Source organism: Passer domesticus, chromosome 7, assembly GCF_036417665.1.
Source record: "Passer domesticus isolate bPasDom1 chromosome 7, bPasDom1.hap1, whole genome shotgun sequence".
NCBI classification, from domain to species: Eukaryota; Metazoa; Chordata; class Aves; order Passeriformes; family Passeridae; genus Passer; species Passer domesticus.
Genome location: NC_087480.1, coordinates 18,866,614 through 18,884,998, shown reverse-complemented (window position 1 = coordinate 18,884,998; position 18,385 = coordinate 18,866,614). Strand labels below are relative to the sequence as shown.

Here is an 18,385-nt window from a genome sequence, read left to right as displayed (position 1 = left end):
AGAACTGGAGCTGTAGCTCCACCCCATGAGGTCTGTGAGCTCCTCAACAGCAGAGCTCTGCAGGGAGCCTGGATGTGGAGAGCATCCATCTGCCCAGCCTGTGCCAGACACTGTCATGGGGAGGGAGGATGCTGTGGTGGAGCACCAGGAAGGTCTGCATGGAGAGCTGAGGTGGGAATCATCCACTGGCCCTGCCCAACCAGCCCAGGCAGCATGTTCCCAGTTCAGCTTTCACCTGCCTGCACAGCTGATGCTTCGGGGGTGTCTGGTTGCCCGTGGATGGGAGTGGGGAAAGCTGAGGATGGAGGGGATTGAGCAATGAGCAATCCCTGCCAAGGCTCCGTGTCCAGCGTGGGAAGTGCAGTTCCTTCCATCCAGCCCTGCCCTCTCTCCACACGCTGTTTCTGGCTCTCATTTCTTTGGCAGAAAATTCACATTCTCATCCCTTCTCTCCTCCCCTCGGCTGTGGCAGCAGCTTTCCATCACTTCCCCACTTCTCCTCCTGCCTGTGGGCTGGAAGGGCCCCTGGAGCCTTTGAGGAGATGCTGCTGTGAAAACCATTGTCCCAAAGGAAGAGCCGGGAGCTCCAGGAGCTGCTGGTGCTGCTGCAAGAGGACACAGGCAAGGTAAATGTGGGCCCTTTGTTCTAGCTGGCAAGAGAGAAACTGCAGCTGAGCCTGGGGGAGCAGCCACTGCTCCTTGGGAATGGAGGGGGCAGCTGGACTGAGCTTTCCCCATGAGATTTCCTGAAATAAGCACTAGTCCTGTTTTTGAGTTAGTGAGATTTCTGCTCCGGCATCCCCTCCAAAGGAGGATTCGTGTGGGGCTCTGCCTTTGCCCCTGCTGTGGGTCAGCATTTCCTTCCTTGTGGGGAGCCTGGTGCCTGCCCAGGCTGAGTGAGCTCTCCTGCCCCACGGTGATTCACAGGGATCACCAATCCCTGTCCCCTGCAGGGACACCCACACTGCTCTTGTGCCTCTGGCTTGGAGGTGCTGGTCCCCATCTCAGCTGTTCCCAGGGACATAAATCCACACCTGGCGTGAGAAGCAGGACTGGTGCTTGGGGTTAACTCGTGGAGGATGAGCTTTGGCAGTACCAGTCATGGTGGCACGTCACAGGGCTCCTTGAGTGGCGCCTGCGGTTGGGCAGATAAGCAGCAGCTTGTCTGCCCTTCTCCTTCCTGCCTTCTCCTTCCTGCCTTCTCCTTCCTGCCTTCCCTCTGCTGCTCCCTCCCGTGACTGGGATTCCTCCTCCTCCTCCTCACCCCATGGCGGCCGCCTCCCCCAGGACTCTGCTCAGGCTGGGGATGTGGCCGTGGGCTCTGCTGGAGTGTGGAGCTTCACCTGCACCAAGGTAATTCCTTGCAGTGTCTCTGGGGGCTTGTCCGTCCATCCATCCATCCATCCATCCATCCATCCATCCATCCATCCATCCATCCATCCCTGCACAGCAGAGCTGCTCCTGCCCTGCTGGGAGCTCCAGTGCAGCACAGGCACAGGAGCTGTCCCTGGCATGTGCAGATGCTCTCATCTGTGACAGCCAAGGAGTTTCCTGCCTCGCGCCGTCCCAGGGGAGCAGGATGGGAATTATAAAAATCCCTGCACTGTGCCTCTTTAATTTGACAGAGGGCAAGGATAGATGGGATATTGGGAAGGAATTCCTTCCTAGGGTGGGCAGGCCCTGGCACAGGTGCCCAGAGCAGCTGTGGCTGCCCCTGCATCCCTGGAGGTGTCCAAGGCCAGGCTGGATGGGGCTTGGAGCAACCTGGGACAGTGGAAGGTGTCCCTGCCCATGGCAGGGGTGGAATGAGATGGTTTTTTAGGTCTCTTCCAACCCAAACCAGTGTGGGATTCTGTGATGTAGCTGAATTCCATTTTCAGTGTCCACTTACAGGGAGCTCTGAACAACTACTTAATATTTGTTTTCTTCTTTAACTTATGTAACTTTCTAAATTCTAATTTCTAAATTTCTAATTTCTAACCTTTAGAAACTGAAATTTCAAACCTGGCCAGAAGGAACCAGTCTCAGGGGCTGGAGCGGGGTGGCAGAGACTGACACAGGAGCCCTGTCCTGTTCCTGGGGGCCTCACTGCATTCCTTGAGACTTCCAGCATTTATTTTTCATTCTTGCCTTAAGTCTCTTTGGGGAGGTTCTTTTCAGAGCCTGTACTCTGACCTCAATCCTACCTTCTCTCTGGGGCTGATGCTGCTCTTTGGACTGTGCCAGGTGGTGCCAGTGCTGGGGCGGTGGCACGGGTGGCACCAGGAGGAGGTGGCACCGGCTGGAGGCAGCCAGGTCAGTGTGGGGTGAGGAACCAGGTCCCTGTGCGGGCTCTCCCAGAGCCTGCACACAGCAGGGAGGGCTCCCCAAGGCTCTGGGAGAGGAGATGGGGTGTCCAGGGTGTGTCCATGGGCTGTGGTGCAGCCTGTGCCTGGGGTAAAGGGCTTTGGCACCTTTGGTCACGTGCAGTTGTTTGATTTAAAAGGGATAAACCACAGAATTTGGGAGAGATCTTAAAGCTTATCTCCTTCCATGCAGGGACATTTTCCACCAGTGCAGGCTGCTCCAAGCCCTGTCCAACCTGGCCATGGACACTTCCAGGGCAACCACAGCTGCTCTGGGCGCCCTCTGCCACCCTCCCCACCCTCACAGGGAACAATTCCTTCCCAATATCAAATCTAAATCTCTTCTACTGACATCTCCAAGGCCTTTGCTTGGAGGGGTGGAGTGAGATGATGTGGTTGGGGTATCTGCAGCCCCACTGACTCTTTGCAGAGGTGACAGAGTGACAAATGTCTCCTGCAAAGACTCCCTGGGTGCTCCCAGCAGTTTCTCTCCTAAAGCAGGTGTCGCTGCCATGTGTTCCTTTCACACAGGTGTGTTTTCCAGAGGACCTTTGGCTCGCCCCCTGTGCCAGGCCCCAGCCCTGGGATGCAGCCCGTGGCCCTGCAGAGCCTGTCCGAGCTGGAGAGGGCCAGTCTGCAGGAGCTGGCGCTGTTCCGGCTGCAGGAGAGGCTGCCCCTGGGGCACCTCAGTCTGGACAGAGGTACAGGGGACAGGAGGGGACAGGAGGGACAGCATGGGACAGGACAGGAAAGGAGGCTCCTGCCAAGGAGGGCTGAGGCTGAGCCATTCCTGCTGCTCATCCCCACACCACAGTCTGGGATGATGGTTATGCAAAGACATTTGTGACACATTTTGGTCCATTCTATTTCTCATTCCTGCTTTATTCTGAGCCCCGAGGCCTGATCAGCCTGTGGAGGAGTTTGCGTGTCCTCAGCAGTGTGAGAACATGACCCTCCAACCCCCAAACCCAAACCAGATGTGACAGCTCGGCGAGGTCTCCACTGGGATTGTCTGAGTGCCCTTGGGGTGGGACGGGATTTGCTGTTTGGATCCATGGCCAGCAGTAAGTCCTGATGCTGGAAAGGGGCTTATGGGAGAGTGGATAATGCACTGGCACGTAAAAGGGTGGATAAATTTAGGAGCTCCACAGGAACTGAGAGCAGAGGCCCTGTCAGGGTTCCCAGGGCTGCCTGTGTCCCCCACCAGCAATCCCAGAGAGTTGTGGTTCCCAGACTCCTTCCCAAATTCACTTCTTATCCACTTGATGTGCCTCCTGTGTCCTGGGCCATATTTTGGCATCCCAGCAGGGCAGGGGATGCTACCAGCTCACCAGGTCTGGGGCTGGGGGTGCAGAGGGAGCCTGGGGGTCTCCAGCCCCCCTTCCACTCCCAGCACCCCAGGGCAGGATGGAGGCCCCACGTCTCTGGGATCCTCTCCCAGGGACAGCGCATCTTCCAGTGCCCAGCCTCACACTGAGCACCAGCTGCTTGAGGTGACACCCAAGTCTGGCTTCCCACCTTAACATCCCAAAGATTGCATGCCATGAAACGGCGTCATGAAGAGTCCAGCACAGCTCCCCTCTCCTTCCCAGAACTCCCAGTTGCTCCAGGGCTGCAGCCCTGGAGGACTTTGACCACAAACATCCTGATTCCTTTTCTATTTTGTTTTATTTTGGACTGTTGTGATCCAGCTTGGAGTGACACCCTGCAGCAGCAGCTCCTCTAGGGACCAGTGCAGTGCCAAAAAAAGCCCCAAACCCCAATGTTTCCTTCCTGGTTGGTCAGTGTGCTGCTGGATAATTTACGTTGGCTTCTACACTCATGTTCCTCATTCCAGCTGTCCGAGCTTTCCTCTAAGTCTTACAAAATAACCCAAACAAGAAGATATAACTTCCTAGGAATTCCTAGGAAGAGAATTCCTCAAGAATGAAGAGTATAGGCCAGAATAGGGTGATGTGTCCTGGAAGGATTTAGGGTGGGCAGTGAGTGAATTCTCAGTTCACTGCTGCTGGATATGTGAGATGTTAGTCCTACAGACCAGGATGGGATTTGTGATGGTGTTTTGTCCAACTTTTTACGTCTGTACTCTCTAAAACATTCCCAAAAGCCTTTCTGGGTCTCACTGCTCATGTAGAGCCATGGGGTCCCTTCACCCCTTCACCCACAGAGGATGGTGCCAATCTCTGGGAATGTTCTCCAGGCAGTGATGTCCATCTCCAGGGCTGTTCCTGGGCAGCTGCTGCCCACTGTGTGTCCCAGGGGACTCCTGGATCCCCCTCAGGGCCGTGGCTGTCACTGCAGTGGCCCCTGGCTGGAGGCTGCAGAGGGACAGGGAGCCTATTCTGAACCAGCCCCAAGATGCTGGTGCTGAACCTTCCCCTTCTCTTCTCCTCCTAGATGGCTCCAAAGGCATTAAATCCATCCGGCAGAAGCTGGAGAGCTTCTCGAAAGAGAGGAAAGGTGAGCAGCCTCACTTTTACCTGGGCTTTGGTCCCTGCTCTCAGGGGGAATGGGTGATTTTTGGAGGGGTGGGGTGGGAGGTGCCCGAATCCAGCAGGATGCTTCATCACAGTTGTTCTGCTGTTCTTGGAATGGCATGAGCTTGATGGAGTCTGGAAAGGTGTGTGGAATATGTGCAATGCATTTTCAAGGTGAACACCTATAAATGTGTCTTTCTGCCCATTTTGCCCCAATCTTGCTGCCTCCAGTTCTATCTTAGCATCCCTTGAAGGACCTCAGGGACAACCCTGGGGTACACAGAATCCTAGAGCAGAGCCAGGTGGGAACAAGCTTCCCCACACCAGTACAAAACCCATTCAAAGAAACTACTGAAATTAATGCTTCATATTTTACTTGGAATGTTTAGTAGAATGTTTAAACATATCAATCATTGTACCACATGCTGGTAGCAAATTAGTAGCTGTTTGATCTCTGTTTATGGTGAAAGCATTGCATAGTTTCAGTCCTAAAGTTCCCAAAGAGGGAGTGATAACAAAGAAGCTTCATCCACAGCTGGAAGCTGCTTCTGAATGCATAATAGTAAGTCCTTTAACTCAGATTTTGAAACATTACAGGAATTAGATTTGACCAGATTTTTAAGGTTTTTATAAACATCTCTAGGCAAATTGGACATCCAGTGTCCTAACCTGTTCCATGAGGCTTACCTGTGTTGAACAACAAGCAAGTCCTTGTCGGATCTCTGTCCTGATCGAGCCAGCTACAAGGGTAGAAATCCAACTTCTCTCTTCTTGCAAGAGTTATGATCCCAGGATCTGTGCTTCTCTCCACAACACTTTACAAAAATGACCTCAGGCCTTTCTGGCAGATCAGACAGTTTAGTTGAGTTATCTGCTCCTCACAGGGGCACCGATTTGTTGGACAGTAGTCTCTTCTTGATCTAGAGATGGGGCAACTGAGAGGCATTTTAAAAACTTTTATTCTATTTTCAGTCTCATGACTGAATATCGATGTTATAATTCATGCCATCACCATCAGAAGCCAACTGCTTCCTAATTACAATACACTATGAGCGTTTCTTGGCCTATCAGCTTTTGCTGTGCTATGCTGTAGATACCTTAATGCTAATCACCTAAAGTTACCCCTGGTGGTCCTAATATAATGCATTTTTCATAGTTTCATTTCTCTAGAGTATCTAGTCTTTTTTGTAAGGTCATCTTTTGAAACTTTTTTCTAGCTTCATTTTTCTCTCAACAATATTTGTCTTATTCTATGGTATTTCGAAGTCAGCATTTCTTGTCTCAAAGGCTGCATATGGATGTATACTGTGTGGGCCTTCTGTTAGGTCCTGAGAATCCTCTACAAACCCATTTCTCACAGTTAGAATTTGGAAAGGATCTTTTGGTGATTTATGAAGTTATTGCTTCATAGATGCTACGGCATCTTCATGGGGCTGTAGCCAGTTAAAGGAAGGAAACTCCAGGAAAAACTGGGATGGGCTCCAACAGGCCTGCTGATGGAGGCCAGGCCCCTGTGTCTCCTCCCAGCACCCCATTTTCCATGCCGTGCCCTCCCCCCTGGCTGTTTGGCACCCACCACACCTTTCCTGCTCTCCAGGAGGAGCAGCTCCCCTCGGGTTTGCCTGGCTCCAGGTGCTCCTGGGGCACGCGGGGTTCATCCGTGCAGCTCCCTCACTGTAATTCCTGTCCCTTGCTCCCGTGTTTCCCCCAGAGTGCTCTCCCCACACCTTCGGGGTCCCGCTCCCCCAGGTCATCGCCAACGACCGCGCCTGCCGCCAGCTGCAGGAGGCCGTGGGCAAGAGCCGGCGGCTCTGCCTGGAGGTGGAGGCCACGGTGACCAGGTTCCGGGCTCAGAGGCAGAGGAGGTTGGGAATGGGCACCAGCTGTATCCGGGCACCCGACGGGGGCTGCCCAGAGGAGCCGCCTTCCCCAGCTCTTGTGGACAAGAGCTCCTGGAGCCAGCGGAGGGTAGGGTCCCCAAAATGGGCTGTGGTGGTGCTGTGGGATGGGGGCTTCTGAATTCGGCAATAAATGGGATTTTCCAGGATTTTTTCTTACTGACTGAATTGGTTGTGTCCCAGGCTGGGCCGGTCCCAGTCTGTCCTTGGGGAAACAGTGATGTCCCCAGTCCCCAGTCCCCTCAGAGACGGACTGTGAGGAGTGGGAGGACTTCACTAGCACAGCTCTTATGGAGCTGAGGTTCACCAGGGGGATGTTTAAGGGTCCAGAGGACAGGGATGGATGAGATATTGGGAAGGAATTCATCCCCATGAGGGTGCGTGGGCCCTGGCACAGGGTGCCCAGAGAAGCTGTGGCTGCCCCTGGATCTCTGGAAGTGTCCAAGGCCAGGGTGGACACTGGGGCTTGGGGCAACTTGGGATAGTGGAAGGTGTCCCTGCCCATGGCAGGTGTGGCACTGGATGCTGCCCTTTCCCAGAAACCCGAGATGTCACGGCAGTGACGGATCTGTGAGGTCATTCCTGCCACCTGCAAACACCCTGTGCTCCATCCCAGGGGGCCATGTCTGTGGATTCCATCACGGACCTGAGTGACAACGCCTCCGAGCTGCTGGAGGCCCTGCAGCTCTCACACCCCCACGAGCTGCACCCTCGCAGGAGCCGGCGCAAGAAGAAGCCACTGAGCCTGAACCCCATCACCTGGCAGGTGCCACGGATTGTGGACAGGTGCTGCACTCACCTTGAGACACACGGTAAGGGCTGGAAAAACTCCCTGTGTGTGGCCACCAGGATATCCTGGCCTGGCCACCCCCAAGGGGGGAGGAGGGCCAGGTTTAATGGGCACTGTGGGATTCACCCGAAGGTTGGACTCGATGGTCTTGGAGGTCTTTTCCCACCTGAATGCTTCTGTGAGTCCTGGGGCAGGGCATCTCCCAAAAAGCCTCCTGTGGAGAGTCCTCTGGGTTGGATGCAGCACCAGAGGGGAATGTCACTGAGGAGGGAATATCACTGTGTGTGCCAGTGACCATCCCTTGGTGCCTCAACCTCTGCTGCACATCCAGCCCTCGCTCACAGTGACTGTAGGGATGGGATCTCCTCCCTTCCCACAGGCAATCCAAGGAAATCTCATGGCTCCACAGCCTTTCCTTTTCCTCACTGCCTGGAGAAGGGAAAGCCAAGCAGGAGAAGCCCTACCATGGTGCTGAGGTGCTCCCAGGAGCAGCCAGGGTGGCAGGGAGCCATGGGAATGCACAGCACTAACCTCTCTGTCCCCCAGGGCTCCAAACTGTTGGCATCTTCCGTGTCGGGAGCTCCAAGAAAAGAGTCCAGCAGGTAAAGGCGGGCATTCACTGCATCCTCTGGCTGTGCCTTGTCAGGGATAGAGGCTTGTGTGGATGGGGATGGATAGAGCTGATATTGGTGTGGAGAGATCTGAAACAAGTAGAGCTGACTGTGATTTTCATCCTTCCCATTTCTTCCATCTCCAAGCTAAGGGAAGAGTTTGACCGAGGGCTGGATGTTTTCTTGGATGAGCATCAGAGTGTTCATGATGTGGCTGCCCTGCTCAAAGAGTTTCTCCGGGATATGCCAGATTCCCTGATTCCCAGAGAGCTCTATGGAGCCTTCCTCAGCACAGCCAGTGAGTACCTGTGGAGCAGAGCCTGCACAGCCACAGCAGGATTTGTGTTGCGGGCACCTCTCACTTGGTCAGGTTGCTCCAAGTCCTGTCCAGCCTGACTTTGGACACTGCCAGGAATGGATCCTTCCTCACCACCCTTCTTTTCCAAAGCCTCTGGACAGTGATGGGATGGGTGTTGTGCTCTCTGGCACTGCCACACACAGTACTGTAATCAGTGGGTTTGGTGGGGGTTTTGTTTGATTTCTTTGGAATTGGACTATAAAAATCCCTCTGCTCCGTGCCAGTCTTTGGCTGTGGGGCTGTGCAGTATCCAGCAACACCACAGCCCTTGCTGGGCTCTCCATCCCATGGGAGGAAGGGTGGGACAGCAGCCTGGCTCCCACCAGAGCTCATTCCCAAGCATGTGGAGGAGGGCTGGAAGTGCCTGGTGGGCTGGGACCCTCACTAACAGCTGCTCCCCAGCCCTGGAGGGGCCGGCCCAGCTGGACACCCTGCAGCTGCTGCTGTTCCTGCTGCCCCCGTGCCACAGTGACACCCTGCTCCGGCTCCTGCGCTTCCTGGCCAAGGTGGCCCAGCACGCTGAGAGCTCCTGGGACCCCGAGGGCCGCAAGGTAAGGCTGCTCCAGGGGAAAGGTGCTCGGGCTGCTGGGGCTGGAAGTGAGCGGAGCTGCTGCAGGCCTGGGTGAAGGCTTTGGGAAAAAACAAATCCTTCACAGAATCCCAGGGTCATTGTGGTTGGAAAGGTGGGAAGGTGAGGCAGGTGGGAACGGGATGAGTGTGTGCTCCAGCACCTCAAGCCCTTTGTGCTGGCCCTGCCACCAGCTCAGAGAGGACTAAACTGGACCCGGACCAACATCTCACCCTCACCTCACCCTTGTGTTTCTGCCCTGGGGTGGGTGAGGATATCCTGGGACATCCCATGCCACTACATCCACAGTCCACAGGTTCCTTTTGTGCTTCCTTGTAGATCCCTGGGAATAAAATGACAGTGTCAAACCTGGCTACAGTCTTTGGTCCCAACATCCTGCAGAAGGAAAAGCCTGGAGAGAAAGATGCCAGTGCCCTGAACTTTGAGGACAGTGCTGCCATAATCCTGGTGCTCCAGAGGCTGATCGAGCACCACCACTCCCTGTTCATGGTATATGGGGCTCCTCAGGGCAGCCCCTCCAGCCCCTCCTTCCCTCTGAACTCTTCCAAGAGCAGCAGGGGAAGGATTTTGTCCCTGTCAGACATGCACAATTTGGTCTGTGCCCATCTTCTGGGAAGGCTCTGGCTCCCTTCTCTCTCCACCCTCCCACAGGGCACTTGCAGGGAGCAGTAAGAGTCCCCTCAGGTCTATTGCAATGTGACTTTTCATGTCCCCAAAAAGCCTTATAGCAATTTTTGGGGCCTGCAGGGAGCCAAAGGACCAGGGATAGTGGAGGGAAAGCAGGGGCTGAGATCCCGCAGACCCCGGGCGGTGTGTGGGGTGTGACCCCAACATGCTGGGTCTGTGACCACGTCCTGGGGTCCTTCCCTGGCTGTCTCTGCTCAGCCTCCAGCTGAGAGGGGCCCCACGAGCGGTGTGGCCGTGTCTCCCCAGGTGTCTCCAGAGATGCAGTGTGACGTGCTGAGGAGGCTGTTCCAGACAGACCCCGATGTCATTGAGTACCTGCTGCGCAGGAAATTCCCTGACGTGCCGTAAGTGCCCGAGGGGCTCCTCAGGGCACAGGGACAAGTGACACACGCCCTGCTCATCTTCCTCCAGCGCTCTGGTCACGAGCTCCCCAGCAAAAGCCTCACACTCCATCCTTCCCATCCCTTGGAGCTCCCTGCTCTCCTGTTTGCTCCTCAGCCTGTGCCAGCTCTCTCCAGAGCTCTGGTGTCCACACAGGCTCCTGTCCAGCCCCTCCCCTGCTCCTGCCTCTCAGTGTCACATGCTGATTCCTGCTCCACCACCAGCCTTCTCCAAACCTCCTCCATTCTTAGTGTTCACGTTTCCCCGCAGTCTTTGCCTGCTCTGTGTGTCTGTGTGGGGCTGCCAGCTCTGTCCATACATCCACATTTCGGGTGCAAGATGGGACAGTCCCACTGAGGCTCAGAACAGGAGCTCATGCCCTTCCCTAAGGTTAAAGTGGCTGAAAGGACCTCACGTCCCATGAGCTGGGTCCACCATGGCACATAATGCAGAAGGAGGTTTGTTCCCTGGGGTTGGAAGAGGGAATGGTTGAAAACTGGGGATCCTGGGAAGCAGGGGATGCTCAAGAGCCTTCAGTAGAGCTGATGCCTCTTCAGTAAACATGAATTGTACTCTGAGAAGGGTTTTCCCAGACCACAGGCCACTTCTATGCCAGTTTGGACAGGGCTTGGAGCAACATGGTCTAGTGGAAGGTATCTCTGCCCATGGACTACATGCTCTTCAAAGTTCCTTCCAACCCAAACCCAGGATTCTGTGATCCATGCTGCATCTTCTTGTTTGCCTTCACATTCCTTTTGGGACTTTCTGGAGATGGCAATCTTTGGGATCACTGCCTGAGCCCATTTGGGAGTGCAGTAGGCAGTAGAAACATTTGCAAGCAGCATCTCTCTCTTTTTTGCTTCCTTAGGAGCCCAGAGTGTGAGGATCCCGGGCAGGACCTCGCTCTGCCCGCGCTGCCCGGCTGGACACACAGCCTGGAGCGAGGCTCGGTCTCCTCGGAGCTCTACAGCAACGTCTCCTTCCTAAACCTGGATGTTGGCATCTAGCAAGCCCTGGCCAGGCTGCCTGGACAAAACGAGGCAGCTTTTCCCAGCAAAACCCAGCCCCTGCCTCACTCTGGGGGCAGCCCCTGTGCCTGTGCCCTGGGGGCAGAGCTGTACTCAGGGTTCACCTGCCAGGCTGGCACCTCCCTGTGGGTCCAACCACTGCCACGTCCTCAGCACAGCCCTCTCTGCCACCTCCTTCTCACAGGACCTCGGGGAATGGCTTTCCATCCCTAGACCTGGGAACACTCTTGGGAGGACAGGCTGAGGAAGCTGGGACTGCTCAGCCTGGAGAAGAGACGGCTCTGAGGGACCTTATCTGTCGCCCTGTTCTTCTAAGTTCTTCTAAACCTTCTGATGTTTACATTCTTCTAATGAAGTTTCTCACGCACGCACTTTTATGTAATTAATTATTGTTTTATATTCTTCTCTAGAGGAGGAGAAATTTGATGGACTGTTGGTTTGTCCAGTGCCATTGGAGAGGTAGCACTTTCATCCTCCAATGCACTGTCAATTTTGAAAGTCTATAAATATTAGAGTCAAGAAATAAACTTCCCTCCTTCTTCTTCTTCTCACCCTGAAGTTCCAGTGTCCACATTGTTTTATTTCGGGTCCTATTGTGACATCTATCCATGTATCCAAATGCATTTGTAAGGGCCTGGAGGGACAGGACAAGGGGAATGGCTTCCCACTGCCAGAGGGCACGGCTAGATGGGATATTCAGACAAATTCAGCCCTGTGAGGGTGGTGAGGCCCTGGCATAGGCAGGGACCCCTTCCAGTGCACCTGGCTGCTCCATCCAGCCTGGCCTTCTGGCCTTGAACGTTTCCAGGGCTGGGGCAGCCGCAGCAGGTCTGGAGACAAAACAGTGCTTCTGCTAACAGTATTCCATGTTCCACCACAGCCTGCACCCAGTCCTGGTCTGAAGGCGCCCAGACCTTCTCAGGTGCCCTGCTCACAGCTGGGCTCTTATTTTGCAAAGGTCCCTTCCCTGCAGATCAGAACAGTCGGGATGGGTGGGGAAGCATTTCCTGGAGGAGCCTGTGCTGTGAGATAGCTGGTGAGACCCCTGGGAGCTGATAAGCTCCAAAGAGCAGCAGAGCTGTTGTGTCTGGAGGAGCAGATAAATTTGGGACACTGTGAGGCTGTGGAAGGTTCCAGAGGCCACCGGAACACTCAAGTGCCAGCTGTGAAACCAACATTGTGTCCAGCCACTGCTCTGGGTGGGATTGTAACTGCTGCAAGGGCAGCCCCCAGCCTGTCAAATTCCTGACTAGGGTGGTAAAACACTGGCACAGGGTGCCCAGAGCAGCTGGGGCTGCCCCTGGATCCCTGGCAGTGCCCAAGGCCAGGCTGGATGCGGCTTGGAGCAGCCTGGGGTGGTAAAAGGTGTCCTTGCCCAGGGCTGGGCATGGAACGGGATGGACTTTAAGGTCTCTTCCCACCCAAGCCATTCTGAGATTCCATGATTCCAGGATGGACCAAGGATGCTGACACAGGAGGCAGCTCTTTGCAGGAACAGTCCTGTTGGATTCCACTTTCCCAGCACCACAACAGGCGCAGGGGGGCACGGGGAGCTCACTGGGGAGCGCCAGCTTTCTCTAGCTACTACAGAACCATCAAAGTCGCCGTAGGGTGCTTATCCCTGGCAGCGCTGATGGGATATTGCTGGAAACTCCGCTTGAGGGCAGCCCGGCACCGGCCTGGCCAGGCCTGCTGCGCTGCACGGAGCCTCCGCGGAGCAGGCCTGGCGGGGCTGGAGCGCGGGGCTGGCCCGGAGCCGCTCTGCTCCGGCCTCACGAAATAAACCCGCTCCCCAGCCGGCTGCACGGCTCACGGAGCCGCTCGGGAGGGGCTGGCTGGCTTCTGCCACGCTCCAGGTTCTGTTTTCAGCGGCTTTTTGCCTCTGCAAGCCTTGGGGGTCACCTCAGAAACGATAGGGAAGGCTCTGCCTTGATCTTTCCGGATCCCCAGGGCTGGCACAGGAGGGGTTGCTGCTGTTGGGGGTGTCTGCTTTGGGGGCTGGTGGCTCTCAGGAGCTGGTCACTGTTTTGGGGCTGGTCACTGTTTGGGGGGGTCATTGCTGTTTAGGGAGCAGTTGCTGTTTTTGGGGGCAGTTGCTGCTGTTGGGGTGGTTCTGGCTGGGTTTTAGCTCCAGCCCCACCAAAGCCCCCTTGAGCCCCCCAGACCAGGGGGTTTCACAGGCAGAGCCAGGCCTGGGGCTTGTGTGAGGGTACAACAGGGAGTGTCTGCAGGAGTTGGGACCGGCTGCTCGGACGCAAGGTGGGGTTTAGAGTCAACAGAAAGAAAACAAAGCCTGAGTTCCTATTTTTTTCAAACCCCTGTGTCTCCCTCATGCTGCTGACCAGGATCCAGGGCAGGGCCCAGACACAGGGCTCTGGGCTTGACAGTTCTCTGGAAAACCTGTGGGAGAGAATTGTGGAATTGTTGAGGTTGGAAAAGCCCTCCAAGAGCACCAAGTCCAACCATTCCCCAGCCCTGCCAAGGCCACCCCAGTCCATGTCCCCAAGTGCCACATCCACACGGCATTTAAATCCCTCCAGGGACAGGCACTCCACCACCTGGGCAGCTGTGCCAGGGCTGGACAGCCCTATCCACGAAGGAATTTTCCCCAATATCCAACCTGACCCTCCCTGGCACAGCCTGAGCCCGTCTGTCCCTTGTTCCCCGGCAGCTGAGCCCGAACCCTGTGTTCCACCTCCCGTCCGGGGTTTGTCGGGAGCGAGACCGGGCGGGGGCTGTTTGGGGTGTTTGTATGGGGGTATTGGGGGTGTTTGGGGGTGTGTGTGTTAGGGGGTATTGGGAGTGTTTGTTCGGGGATGTTTGGGGGTGTTTGTTCGAGGGTATTTGGGGTGTTTGTCCGGGGGTGTTTGGGTGTGTTTGGGGTGTTTGTCCGGGGGTGTTTGGGGTGTTTGTTAGGGGGTGTTTGTCCGGGGGTGTTGGGGGGTGACGCCGGGACTCCCCGGTCCCGCGCCGCCGTTTGGGGGCGGAGCCTGCCGGGGACCCCGCCCCGCCCCGGTGCGGGGCCAAAAGCGGCGGGAGCGGAGCGGGAGGCGCCGCTGCCGCCGGGACCGAGCGCAGGGAGCCGAGCAGCCGGTGAGTGCCGAACCGAACCGAACCGAGCTGGGGGATGCCGCCTCCTCGGAACCTGCGAGGGGCTCCGCTCCTGTGTCCCCCCCGCAGCCCCCGGGAGCGGGATGGAGCCGGGGGTCCCGGGCTGCTCCGGCCGGGGACTGTGCCCGCCGCTCCTCCTGTGCCGCCAGGCTGGCCGCAGCAGCTGTGGCTGCCCCTGGATCCCTGGCAGTGCCCAAGGCCAGGCTGGACACGGGCTGGGAGCAGCCTGGGAGAGGGGAAGGCGTCCCTGCTATGGCATGGGTGGATTGGGATGCGCTTTAAGGTCCTCTCCTGCTCAAACCTTCTGGGGTTCTATCAAGCCTGTGTAGGACCAGCTGCTGCTCGGCTGGCCGCAGCCCAGCTGTGGGCTGAGCTGGAGGGAAGGCTGGGCTGTCCGAGGAGCCGGCTGTGCTCGGGCCAGTGCTGGCCCCTGCCTGCAGAGCCACGACCTGGAGCCCGGCTCTGCCCCATGCCCAGCCTGGGCTGCTCCCGGGAGGCTCTTGCTGGCCCTGCCTGCCAGGTGGGTACCCCAACACCCCGTGTTGCCTCCAGCGATGGCTGAGGAGCTCAGTGAGCTGCTGAGGGAGTTCGACGAGGTGATGGAGGACTTTGACCGGGGCCCTGCCAGTCAGTACCAGCAGCACCTGGAGGAGCTGAAGAGGAAAGCGGGACAGAGTGTGTATGACAGTGGCATCGATGAGCTGGAGAGTGAGTCTGGGTGGGGGGTGAGGAGCCCTGGGGAGGGTGGTGTCTGCCAGGGTGGGCAGCTCTGTGGTTCCTGCATGGAGCACATCTTCCTGCTGACGCTGCCTGACTCAGCCTGGTGGGCTGGATGAGCAATGGGGGGGTGACCACTGGATACTGGCCCAGGACCTGCCAACATCTGCCAGGGCTTCTTATGCCAGGCAGGCTGCTGCAAGACCCTGAGAGGCTGGGGATAACCCAGTTCTCGTAATAACCCTGTCCTTGTGACTGTGCCCAGACAGCCTCTGGTGCTCTTTGACCTGAGAAAGAAACTCAGTTCCATTTTTCCAAGCATTTCTAGAAGCAGGGGAGAAGCAGATGGGGTCTCCAAGAGTGTGCCACTCTGTGCCATGGCCGTGATCAGGCCATGTCCTGCAAAGTGTTCATCACTTGTCTGTGCCCAGGCCAGGGACTGATGCTCTGTCTCCACAGGTGCCAGCACATCCCCAGGAAGCAGCCTCAACTCCAGTGAGGAGCACCTCAACAGCCCAGCTGACACTTATCCCACCAAAGGTGAGCCTGGCCCCACCCAAAGGGGTTTGCAGGGCTTCCTTCTCTGTGCTCAGCTGGGCTTGGCAATGACAGCCAGCCCTGGATGGGGGGGTGCCAATGGGGCCCTACAGAGTGGGAATGAGCCCTTGTGTCCTGGCAGGAGCCTGGCACGGGCAGAAGTTAGATTGGGATTTTCCCAGCTGAGGCTGGACTGGCTGGGTCAGACACAGCTGGAGCAGCTGTGCTAGGAACGGGGGGTTAGGGTCTCTCCTCTCCCCGGTGAGAGGAGGAATGGGAAGACCTGACTCTGTTTTTCCCCACTAGCAAAGCTTGGAGACACGCAGGAGTTGGAGGAGTTCATCGCAGACCTGGATAAAGCCTTGGAGGGTACATGCCCAGCCTTGATCCCTGCACTTCCCACGGGATGGGACACCTGGGCTGGAACTCCTCCCCTGCCCCTGACTTGGCACAGCCTGGCCAGCACCTCCTGTGCCTGGGGGTCCCGCTGCAGGGGGCTTGGAACTTGATTTTGGCTGCAGTGGTGGAACCCTTCCATCCTTCCTTTTGGGGAGGGGCTCATGGATGTCACCTCCCTCTTCCAGCTTTCTCAGCTTGGGAAGAAATTCCATGGCTTAAGTGTGTTCCCCCTCTGCTGCCTCAGTTTCCTCAGATGAGGTGCAAGGCTGGTGCCTGGGGGGGGGACTGGGGACATGAAGGCTGGGTTAGTCCTGGCAGTGAGGCCCAACAGCACAACCTGCAGAGCTGTAGATGTTTTGGGGAAGATATACAGAAACCTGTGGCTCTCTGCCTGCAGCCTCCCTCCAGCTGCAGCTCAGAGGCTGCTCTTTACTTGGGGGGCAAGGTGAGCAGGAGGAAAAAAGGGATCTTCCCTTGTGGTGTATCCTAAGCTACCCCATCAGGAGGGAGGAGAGTGGGTGTGTGGTGGCAGGGAGGGCAGTCCCAGGCTGTTGGCCATGCTCTCCTCCTCCAGATGTTTCCCTCCTGGTAAGAGCCTGGTGGTGTCCCTGTGAGAGGGGGTGATGCTGTGCTGGGCACCTCTGGCATCTGTACCCAGCAGCCCTGGAGAGTTTGGCTGCTCCCCAATGGCTGCTTTGCTGGGGAAACCGAGGCAGAGGCCACTTCCTCCCACAGGGGCCCTGTGTGACGGGCTGGAGGCACAGAGAACCTGGTAAAAAAAGCATTTCCCCCCACGCAAACTGTGTAAGGCACAGTTCTGCTATTTGTTCCCATCCCTGGTGTCCAAAATGAGGCGGCTGGTGGGAAGTGTTCCTTTGCAGGCCCCAGCCATGCTGGGAGGGAGGGAGGGGACCAGAGCTGACCCCCTGCCCCAGATTTCTGCTCTAACCCTGCAGACTGTCACCATCTTCTGTGTCATCCTGCAGAGATGTGAGCTGTGCTGTGGACTCTGGAGAGGAGCAGCCCCAGCCCTGAGTCTCCCTGATGCTGCCTCTGCTTCTGCACCCCTGGCTGGGGTGGGGATGGCTCCGGGGACAGGGAGGGGCAATGGGGACGGACCCGGCCGCGGGACGACGGTGGCAAGGCCCTGCCAGCGCCAGGAGGGGACAGCCTTGGGCAGGCACCTGGCCCTGCCCTGCACGGGGTCTGGTGGCTCCGGGGACCGAGGGGTTTGGGGAGGAGCTGGGCTGCTGCTGAAGCCCCCACCGTGATTTTGGGGAAGATCAGCTTGCAGGACATCAGCGTGATCTCAGTGTCCCCCCGGCTGGGAAGCCTTGCTCCTTAGTGGCATCTGTCACTGCTGAACTTTGCTTTGCATGGGGAGCCCCAAATCGGGCCCCTCTCTGCCCCCCAAGTGCCTCTGCCCCAGCTGCTGCTGTAAATACTGTAAAAAATATGTTTTTTGCTGGGACGTGGGGACATGGTTCTGTGAACAAGATTTTAAATCTGTCTGTGTCCATCTTTTTCCCATTGGCAGGGGTGGGAGCAGGGATGCCTGGGGCTGCCAGCTGGTGGGACTGGCACTGGAGAAGGGGGAAACCTCAGGGAAACAAGTTCAGCAGCACTGCCTGGGTAAAGAGGAATGTCAGGAATCCCCTGTCCTGCCTCCCCCATGGTGCAGTGGGGAGTGGCAGAGGGCACAGAGTCTGTGCCTTTCCCCACGTGCTCAGGGACATGGACCTGTCATCCTTCTGGCACGGAGGGCCCTGCCCCGGGGCTCCTGCTTCCAAAGGGAGGGGCTCTGGTGCCACTTCCCCTGGATCTTGCCCCTGTCAGCAGCCCAGGAACAAGGCTCAGGGATGTGGGTTTGCAGCCCTCTGCCAAGCTGAGCTTTGAGTGAGGTTTGGCCTTGGATGGGATGATGGATTCCCCCCATCTTTCCCCCTGGGGTTTCTCATCCCCGGAAGGAGCCACCAGGATGCCAGAAGAGGAACCTGTGGCTCTGCTTGTCCCCCTCTGTGCCTGTGATCTTCATGTGGAGCTGGGTCACGTATGGCTCTGCTGCAGCTTGTGTGAGCAGGAAATAGACAGTTTCAGTTTGTGCCCTCATCCCTGCTCTGTCCTGCTGAGCAGGAGGATGTTGGACACCCCCTCTGGCAGCCCCAGAACTCAGTGCTGCTGAGGAGGCTCTGAGCACACACAGACCCCAGCCTGGTAGTGCTGGTCCAGCAGGAGGGTGGCAGCCCCTGGGCAGGGCTGGCAAGGGGACGCTCTGGGCTGTTGCTGTCCTCATGCTGTGTGATGTGACCACTGACGTCTGTCCCAAATGGACCCCAAGGGGCAGCCAGGAGATGGGGGTGAGCGTGTGCCAAGGTGGTTACACTCGGAGACGTCTGTGACACTCGGGGAATTGCCTGTGATCCTCTGTGGGGGCACACAGCCCCCATCACTGGGGCC

At 57.0% G+C, this 18,385-nt stretch overlaps 2 protein-coding genes across 4 annotated transcripts; both read left to right on the top strand.

Moving 5' to 3' along the window:
- The first annotated feature begins 426 nt into the window (after window positions 1-426).
- Window positions 427-11,714, top strand: ARHGAP36 (Rho GTPase activating protein 36). 3 transcript variants are annotated; one of them, XM_064427320.1, is made up of 12 exons: window positions 428-626; window positions 1,288-1,353; window positions 2,877-3,046; window positions 4,743-4,805; window positions 6,534-6,790; window positions 7,337-7,532; window positions 8,057-8,112; window positions 8,269-8,419; window positions 8,882-9,030; window positions 9,387-9,557; window positions 10,002-10,099; window positions 11,005-11,714. In XM_064427320.1, exons 2-12 carry the CDS (start codon window positions 1,307-1,309, stop codon window positions 11,141-11,143), a joined length of 1,497 nt encoding a protein of 498 aa, XP_064283390.1. In that variant the 5' UTR covers window positions 428-626; window positions 1,288-1,306; the 3' UTR covers window positions 11,144-11,714. The 3 variants fall into 3 exon arrangements, with proteins under 3 accessions (XP_064283393.1, XP_064283390.1, XP_064283392.1); XM_064427323.1 differs by lacking the exon at window positions 9,387-9,557 and having other exon boundaries at window positions 427-626; XM_064427322.1 differs by lacking the exon at window positions 1,288-1,353 and having other exon boundaries at window positions 429-626.
- Window positions 11,715-14,132: 2,418 nt separating this feature from the next.
- LOC135304672 (regulator of cell cycle RGCC-like) lies at window positions 14,133-17,437 on the top strand. The gene is made up of 5 exons (XM_064427336.1): window positions 14,133-14,257; window positions 14,828-14,983; window positions 15,452-15,532; window positions 15,836-15,898; window positions 16,915-17,437. The coding sequence occupies exons 2-5, from the start codon at window positions 14,830-14,832 to the stop codon at window positions 16,920-16,922; spliced, it is 306 nt and encodes a 101-aa protein (XP_064283406.1). The 5' UTR covers window positions 14,133-14,257; window positions 14,828-14,829; the 3' UTR covers window positions 16,923-17,437.
- Window positions 17,438-18,385: the final 948 nt, after the last annotated feature.